This window comes from Ovis aries, chromosome 2 (assembly GCF_016772045.2).
Source record: "Ovis aries strain OAR_USU_Benz2616 breed Rambouillet chromosome 2, ARS-UI_Ramb_v3.0, whole genome shotgun sequence".
Classification (NCBI taxonomy): domain Eukaryota; kingdom Metazoa; phylum Chordata; class Mammalia; order Artiodactyla; family Bovidae; genus Ovis; species Ovis aries.
The window spans coordinates 118,251,588-118,261,136 of NC_056055.1; the positions used below are offsets into that span (position 1 = coordinate 118,251,588).

Genomic DNA, 9,549 nt, shown 5'->3' on the forward strand with positions numbered 1-9,549 from the left:
CAAAAGACCCGAAGAGACAGTTTTCCAAAGAAGATATACAAATAGCCAACAGGTACATGAAAAGGTGCTTATCATCACTAATTATTAAGGAAATGCAAATCAACACCATGAGATCGCTTCACACCTGTTAGAATGTGATCAGAAAGTCCGTGGTTAACATGTGTTAATTGTCAAGGATGTAGAGGAATGGGAACCGTTGTGTGCTGTTGGGAATGTCAACTGGTACAGCCGGTGTGGAAAACAGTATGAATGTCCCTTGAACAATTAAAAATAGAATTGCCATGTACTTCAGCAATTCCACTTCTGGATACGCATCTGATAGAAATGAAGTCACTATGCCAAAGAGATACTTGTGCCCGCATGTTAATGTCAGCATTATTTTCCATACCCAGGACGTGGCACTGGTCCAGGTGTCCATCGGCAGATGAATGCGTGAAGAAAACGCAGTGCGCATGCACGTGTGTGTCCGTATATTGGGTTGAACAAAAAGTCCGTTCAGATTTTCCCATAAGATGCTGCAGGGAAACTGGAACGAACTTTTTGGCCAACCCAATAATAATCAGCCATGAAAAAGAAGGGCATCCTGCCATCTGTGACAACATGGATGGACCTTGAGAATGTTAGGCTCGTTGGAATAAGTCAGACAGACAGACAAATACTGTATGATCTCACTTACAGGAGGAATCTACAAAAAAACAAACGTAGAGAAAAAGGGATCAAATTTGTGATCACCAGAGAATGGGGATTTGAGAGTGGGGGATTTGAATGAATGTATTCAAAAGGTACACACTTTGAGCTGTCAGGTAAATACATACTGGGGATATGAAGTGCAACATGACGGCTATAGTTTCCACTGCTATATGTTATACTTGAAGTTGTTCAAGAGTACATTCTCAAAGTTCTCATCACGAGGAAAAAGCCATTTTTTTCTCTTTTTGTATGTGTGTGAAATGATGGATGTGAGCTCAAATCACTGAGGTAGTCATTTCCCCATATATGTAAGTCATAGCGTTACGACTATATAGCACTATGTCGATTTTATCTCAATAAGACAAGAAAATATCTGTTATAAGATAATTGGCCCTTTTCTTCGCATCTCTGCGCTCTTGGAAGACAAAGAAACAATTGAATTCAGAGGCAGTACACAAATAATTAACTTACACTGAACTGTGAAGCAAAAACATTCAGATTTTCCTGCAGGCCCAGATTTTTAGGTTACCTTGTTTCTGTGATAATTCTGTCAGTGTCTTTTCTCTGAGCTTTTAATTTTTTTAGTAGTTTTAGCATAATATTTTCAGAAGGGTTATCCATATTGCAGCACCTATTAGTACCTCATTCGTACTTCTTGCTGAGTAATATTCCACTGTGTGAACTTTTAAAATCCATTCATGGACATTTGGATTATTTCTACTTTTTGGCACTTAGAATAGTGCTGTTATGAAATTGATGTGCAGATTTTGTATGGACATAAGTTTTTAATTCTCCTGGGTGTATCTTGGCGTGGAATTGTTGGGCATGTAGTAACTGTATGTTTAACATTTTAATAAACTGCCAGGCTCTTCCCCAGGTGGCTGCACCGTTTCACGTTCTCACCAGCAGCGTGTGAGGATTTCAGTTTCTCCGCAGCCTTGACGACAGCTGTGATCACCCTTTTTCATCCTCACTATTCTGTGGTATTCAGTAGTATTTTGTCATGTTTTGACTCGCGTGTCCCTGATGACTAGTGATAGTGAGCTTTTTCCATGTGCTCATGGACACGTGAATCTTCTTTGTATATCTTCTTTGGGGAAATGTCTGTTCAGATCTTTTTTCCTGTATATAACTGGTTTGTCTTTTCATTATTGAGTTGTAATAGTTTTTTATGCCTTAGGTGCAAATCCCTTATCAGATGTATGCTTTGTAAATGTTTTTCCCAATTCCGTGAGTTGTTTTTTCACTTTCTTTATGGTGTCCTTTGAAGCAACGAAGTTTTTAATTTTGTTGAAGTCCTTGTGCAAAAGTGACCCCTCTGACTGCAGTGCTCTCCCTCTGCAGGGCTTTTTTTTTTTTGCCACTTTATTATTTTTTTTAATTAACTTTATTTTTTAATTGAAGGATAATTACTCTACAGAATTTTGTTGTTTTCTGTCAAACACCAAGAATCAGCCATAGACACCCTTTTGCCTCGTGGACTCTTAGTTCCTGGCATTCTGACGGCTCATGTCCTCCTTTTTCATGCCCTTCCCCCAGGGATGGTTGCAGAAGAGTACAATGCCTTCTTCTACTCGCTGGTATCCCAGGACACACAGGAAATGGCGTACTCAACCAAGCGGCAGAGGTTCTTGGTAGATCAAGGTTACAGCTTTAAGGTATGTGTCCATTGGTCTCTGGTCAGAGTGGGACTGAGGCTTCTTTCTACCCAGTCCTCCATGAGAAGTGGAGGCCACTGTCAGCACAGCGTGGGGCAGGTCTCCGGCAGGCACAGAATGTTAGGCGACTAGGGGCCCGCCTCAGACTCCTGTTCTCCTTGCATGAACTGTGGGGAGCTTTGAAGGAAAAAGCTTGTGTAGACTCCTCTCCTGCCTCCAGCCTCTCAGGGAACGAGGCCTCTAAGAAAGCAAGCAACATGTGGAGTCTCAGCTTGTTAACTTTTTATAGTCATCTTGCGAAAAAAAAAATCCCATTAGATGTTGGTGGGAAAAATGTGCTAACCTAGCAGGACTTGAGATGCCAAGGAACTGTGGCCACCACTGTGTTAGTATGAGCCCCTTGGGTTTCCTTTCTCAGGGGTCCCCTCCAGTAGCTGGGAGAGCTCTGTCCTTAGCCATCTGGTGAGCCTCGGCTTCCCTGAGCCTCAAACATCAGGAGCCATCCATGTACTATAAATCTGGTGTTCTAATAACTTGGGAAACTCTGAAGGTTTGGCTGACTTTCATTGGTGAAAGCATTTGCTTTCTTTCCTCTTGACACAGATAGTAAATTTATGTTAGGATTTAGTATCCAAAAGGGTTTTTTTTTTTTTTTTTTTTTTTTTTGGTGGAGGGTACTGCAAGCAGGGCAGGGAAAGGACGTCTTAGAACCTACAGGTTCCCAGGTTCCTGATTTGTGGGAGACTGGAGGCTGCCTCTCCAGCTGCTTTAAACTGTGTCTTTTTCAAATTGGTTTAGGGTAGAACTAATCAGGGAACTAATAGAGTTCCCTTTATCACCTTAGACAAGAGGACAGGGTTGTCCGACCCTCCTCTTTCAGGCAGAGTCAGTGACACTTTTCAGACCTCTCGTGCTGAATTCTAGTTCAGGACACTTGGCACAGTTTTTTGAAGGGTTTTCACTGCAACCCTTTTATCCATCTGTATAGCATTTGTGGTGCTAACAGCATTCATACCTTCTGATTCCCGGAGAGTCACAAGGGTAAGAGAAGCGCTGAATCAGAGTGCTCTGGGTTCTTTGACAGGTGAGCTTGACAAAGCGCTGAGCACGTGGTGGTCTGTGTTGGCTGGAGCTGCCTTTGCGTGCCTCACCTTCAAGTCTGCCCACCTACAGCAGCTGGGCTAGGGTTCCCAGAACCGTGACCCTGGGGTGGAGGCCAGGGCAGAAGTCTCCCTCACCTGTGCTCCAGACCTGTGGCCACCTGAAGGGCTCAGCCAGGTCCTTCCTTCTAGGAATTTTCTTTTAAAATTATGCGAAAGTTAGAGAGGCGGGGAGCAGAAAAGAAGTTCCCTTCACGTAATCAATCCTCTCTTTCTGCAGGGATAGTTAGGCCTTGTAGTGAGTTATCCCCAAGGAAGTGAAAACCAAATCTCCACCCTGCTGCTATCTTTCTCTTTTAGAAAAAATATCCAGTCGTTTGTACATGCCCCTTCTGCTAGAAGCCCTGGGTGCCAGGCCTGGAGGTTGGACACCTTGAAGGGCAATAGTCTGTGCCCTTCAGTTCTTGCTCCCTCCCTTTACCTGGTGCAAGATGGGCAAGCTACTAGAATGGTTGCTTGGAGGTTGCCAAGATCCCTGGAGATCTTCTGTAAGTGGTCATTTAGGTGCCATGTGTTGGGAGCAGATTTCCCTAGAATTTGCTGAGCCTTTCCTGCCTTGCAGTCCTTGGCTCAGCTCCTTGTTGAGGTGGCTCCCGAGGCTGGGCTCTGCACTGCCTGAGAGGAGCTCTCTGTTATTAGGCAGCTTCTCTGCTGGGCCTGAGTGGGGAGGCAACCAGACCAGATGAGCGCAGGAGAAGGTGGGATCGGGCCAAGGGGGAGAAGACAAGAGGGTTCCGCTCTGCAGGTGATCACCAAGCTTGCTGGCATGGAAGAGGAAGACTTGGCGTTCTCAACAAAGGAGGAGCAACAGCAGCTCCTACAGAAGGTCCTGGCGGCCACTGACCTGGATGCTGAGGAGGAGGTGGTGGCAGGAGAATTCGGCTCCAAGTCCAGCCAGGTGAGTGAGTAGGTGAGGCTCCGGATGTCAGTTCTCCTGAAGGACAGAGTTTTAGACACACATACAGCTTCGCAGTCCTGTGTGTGTACGTGCCTCTGCGGTTTTTTAAAAACTTGGAACACACGGGAAATTGTAGAGAAGGGAATAATAGAAATTGTCCCTGTTAGCCTTTCTGTGCGTCTGTCCTATTGTACGTGTCTGAGCCCATGGTGGCTGTAGCTGTCTCCTGCTGTGCTCACGTAGTAGTCTGGCGTAAGTGTTAGTATTTGGATGCTGGAGCCCAGGCTCTCGCTAGGGTGTTGTGGGAAGGAGTGAGACACACCTGGGGCTGCCCCTCTTGGCCTTGGGCGAGTCACCTCACCCCAGCTTCCTCCTCAGTAATAACACAGCCTTCCGGCCTGTAAGACAGGTCTGAGAAAGAGCTCATGTTGTAGTTTCAATACATATTTTGAAAAATTTAGAGTTCTCTGCAGGTGTTCAACTTTCCAGTTATTCTGCACCTGCTTACCGATGCTTGTTGTTGCGCCAGGCAAATATAATATTGTATAGCTAATGAGAGTATCGTGATGAGGAATTCGTATCTGGCCCTTCCAAGGAGAGAAGTACTGTTTGATCAGGTGCTTTTGGAACTAGGTTGGTGGTAGAGCTGAAAGGTGAGTGACAGTGGAAGGGAAGAAGGAAGCTGTGTCACCGGGAGAGGTGCCGTGTGCCCTGAGACCTTCCTGTCCCCAGCGCCGGTGGTTGGGGGCTGGATCTTCTCCAGGCGCCCCCCAGGGGTGCCCAGGGAAGCTTCCTGTTTCTGAAGGTGGTGTCAAGTCAATTCCGCTTTGCAGTGGGTCACCTAAGGTCAGGCTGCGGAAGGCGTGGCTTCAGTGCCCGTCTGCGTCCTTTGCTTGTAATCTGGTGCGAGTTGTGTGCCAAGCACTGGGCCAGACCTTTGACCTGTGTGATTTCCGTTCACACCACATATGTCAAGCAGATGTGGTTATCCCCATTTTACTCGTGAGTTCATTGAGTTACATTCAGTATTTGCCCAAGACCATTCAGTGAGACACAGAACCAAGATTCAGGCCTGGGGCTTCCTGAGTTTCCAGTTGATTCAAAGCCTTATGGTAGGGTCTCAGGAGATTTGAAGGACTCTTGCCCTCACTGTTAAAATTCTATTTAGAAATTGCCATGAAGAGAGGCAGTGTGGTATTATGGTTAGGCACAGGGAATCTGAAGCCCGGGTTCACGTCCCATCTCTTAAAGAGCTGTGTGCTCTTGGACAAGTTACTTCATTTCTCTGTTTCCTCTTCAGTAAAATGGGCGTTAGAATGATTGTGAGGATTCGGTAAGTTAACACATGTAATAAGTATAAGCTGCTTAGAATAATACTTGAGACATACTATGTAGTCAGTAAATGTTATTTTAAAAATAATAAAATCTATGAAACTTATAAATTTATAAATCTTACTGTGATTATAGATGTAGAAGGGAGGGTGTTTCACTTTGGAAACTAACAGCGGGCTGGGTCCCCCTGCAGGTGTCCCGGCGCTTTGGCACGATGAGCTCCATGTCCGGGGCGGACGACACGGTGTACATGGAGTACCACTCGTCACGGAGTAAGACTTCCACCAAGCACGTGCACCCGCTCTTCAAGCGCTTCAGGAAATGACGCCCGCAGGGGCATGTAGCTGAAGGCTGGATGCCCAGCACCAACACTGGAGAAGGATTTTAAACGTAGCATTTCCTTTCTGCATCCATGTTCTTTCCAGTAGCATTGGCCAAACCAATCTAGATTCAAGTATCTGTTAACTGTGTTGAAGAAAATCCATCAGGAGCTTGATTCTGTCTTCCTGGGTCATCCAGGGTTTAAAAGTGGGAGTGGGGAGACTATATTTTTGGGGTTCTTTTTTTCAGACCACTTTTCAGAATTTTGGGGGAGTGTTCATTCTTGTATATAAAAAATTTGTAATATTTAGGTGTATTTATCTTAATGTTCTCCCGAATAAACAGAAATGGGACGTTTAACCACTCTTCATTATAGATGTTCTCATGAAGCCTTGCCATCAGTTCTGTCTAGATGACAAACCTCCAGCAGGGCTTCAGTTGGTGGCAGGCCTAGAGGAGTAAGATGGGAAGTAAGTTCCAGTCTGCAGGGAACACTGGAGAGACGAGAAGACTTGCCGGTTAGTGTACTGTGTTGCCGGGGAGGCCCTGTGAGCCTGGGGAGGGTGGTCCAGAGCAAGCGAGGATTTTGAGCAGTTTGCAGTGCTGTCTGGTCCCTGGTCAGCTGACGTGTGTTCCACGGGAGGTACCCACAGCTGTAGGCCCTCTAGGTCACCTGAAGGCCATCACCCCCTTTGGGATCCACAGTGCACACAGGTCCTGGTGGTTGATCTTCTCTGAGAGAATGATTGCTTATTTCTCCTGCAGGGATACATTGTTGATGTTTCTGGAAGGCTGGATTCCTCTTCTAACAGCACTTTAGTACCCTTGGATCTTTTTGTAAAATTAATTAATTAATTTTAATTGGAGGATAATTAGATAATTACTTTAAAATATTGTGATGGTTTTTGCCATACATCAGCATGACCCTTAGATCTTTAATGGCTGGTTCCTTTATTCTGAAAAATGTCTCTGGGCTTTTTTCCTCTTATTCGTAGTGTGAAAGAAAAGGTGTTCTTTCATACCATAAGACAGACAGGCATGCACAAGGTCCTGAAGAGTATGTGCCAGCGTCTTGAGGAGGCTCATTTTGTCGGGAGTGCTTTTAGGCAAAAGCCACTTTCCCTGAATTCCTCTTCTCTGAGCTGACCTTTCAGGACAAACACGCTGTTACAGTCTGGCCGGCAGTTGGTGCTGACCCACAGAGCCAGCTGCTTTGTCCGTTCAAAACCTGGAGGTGGCCCGGCCGGCCAGACCTTCAGGCCCTGTGAGCCAGACTCGTGCTTGACCACAGCTGTGTGGAGGCCGCAGACTAGCCCGTCACTCACGCGGTGGGTGGCTCCCAGCTGTCTCAGGCTGGACTTTAACCAGCACTATTCCCAGCCTCTCCTGTCCTGTCCCACCTGTGCGCTTGAGACGCTCAAGCAAGAGCGAACACTTGCATTTTCATTTCTGTCCTGGTTGCGTACTTTTTGTTCTTTAACGTATCCATGGGTGATGTCAAGTTTTACCCAAGATCTGTGATCCTGGAAGACAGAGAAAACATGTTGAAGAAACACCCAATTTTCCATGTTCTAGAAAACACTTACTACAAAGAACCACTTTTCCCCTTAAGTCTTGAGTCTTAAGACTCAAGGGTGCTCTCCTAGTTTACCAGCGACAAGGCCAGACACAGACCTCCCGTTCTCTGCCTCATGTAACTAGCTGAATTACTTCTTCCCACTGATCAGCTGGAACAAAATGCTTCTTAAGCAAATCTCGGTTAAGATCTCATCGTTCCCACAGGCCCCTAAATTTTGGCCCAGCCTCAGCCTACGGCTCCTCCTGAGGACAGGCTGGCCTCGGGGGAAGACGGTGTCCGATCTGCCACCTGACCATCTCTCCGCTGTTCACCCTGTTTCCTCTCCTCCTTTTTGGCGGCACTGGGTTGCTGAGCACAGGCTTTTCTCAAGTTACGGTGCCTGGGGGCTTCTCTTGTAGGTGCCCATCGGCTCATTCGCCCCGAGGCATGTGGGAGCCTAGTTCCCCGGCATCAGAAGGCAGGTGCGTAAAGATGGACTGCCAGGGAAGTCCCCACTCTCCTTGTTTCCTCCCTCCTGTAAAAGAAAACTTTTGTGTGACTCTTGAGATGCTTGCTGATCTTATGGTCAGTGTGTTCTCCCTGTTGAAATAGGTGTTCTCCGCTCTGAGTCTCTCCTTGCCACGTCTGGATTAGTTCGCACCGTGTAGCGAATTCCTGTTGATCCTCTGAACGTGAGCTGAGGTGCTGTCCCCAGGAAGCCTGACTCCCGCTCCCACCCCTGTCTCCTCTGCCACTGTGTCCTCTGTGCTCTCTTCTTCCTTTTTGGTTCTTACACTGGTACCCTATTTGAGATTCATCTGTACCCCGATATCTGATACACAGTTAGGCAGTGATGAATTGGACTCTTTTCAAAGTTTATGGACTTAAAAAATAGAACAGTAACTCTGCCTGCTTACACCTTGCAGGAAGTTGTAAATGAATGATTCACTGGCCACCATTTACCCTGTTAGCCCTTCCTGCTGCCTTTTCCCTTACACCCCACCACAGGTGGAATTTACAGGGCAAAGTACCAAATAGGAGAGCTGCACAAAGAAGTACTGAATATGCTTAGGGGCCCTTGAGTCTTCCACTGAGCACCAGGAAGCACATGGATATGAAGAAGCTACTCAAGGCTAGGGAAGGAAACGCCTGAAAGGACTAGGGCGAGCATATCCAGGATCTGCACTGTTCCGGTTCCCACCAGCCTGGATGAAATTCCTCATCTCACTGGGCATCAGGCAGAGTATTCAACAAGGTTTTGCTTCAATATTGTGAAAGTTAGACCTAAACTAATGCTGCATGAGTTCTAATAAAGTTTTGGAAACACAACCCAAAAGAATCCAACTATTTCCAAGTAACTTACCACATTCCAGAACAAAGCTACCTATTATAGTATGAAGATATCCAGCAAGCAATAAGGTAAAACTTTGGCTCAGACAGTGGAGGCCGCCTGCAATGTAGGAGACCTGGGTTTGATACCTGGATTGGGAAGATCCCCTGGAGAAGGAAATGGCAACCTACTCCAGTATTCTTGCCCAGGAAATCCCATGGATGGAGGAGCAGGCCACAGTCCATGGGATCCCAAAGAGTTGGACACGACTGACCAACTGACACATATATACAATGTCTGACATCCGATCAGAAATTACCAGGCAAGCAAAGAGCCAGGGAAGAATACAGCTCATAATGAAAAGTCTTTATTCTCTGACATTTGATGAAATACGACAAAAGTCCATATTCTCTGACGTTTCCCATTTGCTTGCTTGGACACGGTAAGTTGCCCAGTGGAGAGGCCCACATGGCAAAGAGTGGAGGGAGCCTCAGTTCAGTGGCCCTCAGTGGACTGGATCCTGCCAGCACTCACAGAAGTGAGGTTCCTCCTTTGGCTGAGCCTGGGATGATCACAGCCCTAACCTACCCCATGGTTGTATC

General features: G+C 46.5%; 1 protein-coding gene across 2 annotated transcripts in view; it reads left to right on the top strand.

Annotated features, from left to right (window-relative positions):
* Positions 1-6,419, top strand: part of ERCC3 (ERCC excision repair 3, TFIIH core complex helicase subunit) — a 31,187-nt gene extending 24,768 nt beyond the window's left edge. For both annotated transcript variants that reach the window (XM_042243604.2, XM_042243605.2), the window contains exons 13-15: positions 2,230-2,348; positions 4,254-4,406; positions 5,932-6,419. In XM_042243604.2, coding sequence (XP_042099538.1) covers positions 2,230-2,348; positions 4,254-4,406; positions 5,932-6,063 — 404 coding nt within the window. In that variant the 3' untranslated portion in view covers positions 6,064-6,419. The remainder of the gene's footprint in view (positions 1-2,229; positions 2,349-4,253; positions 4,407-5,931) is intronic.
* The last annotated feature ends 3,130 nt before the right edge of the window (positions 6,420-9,549 follow it).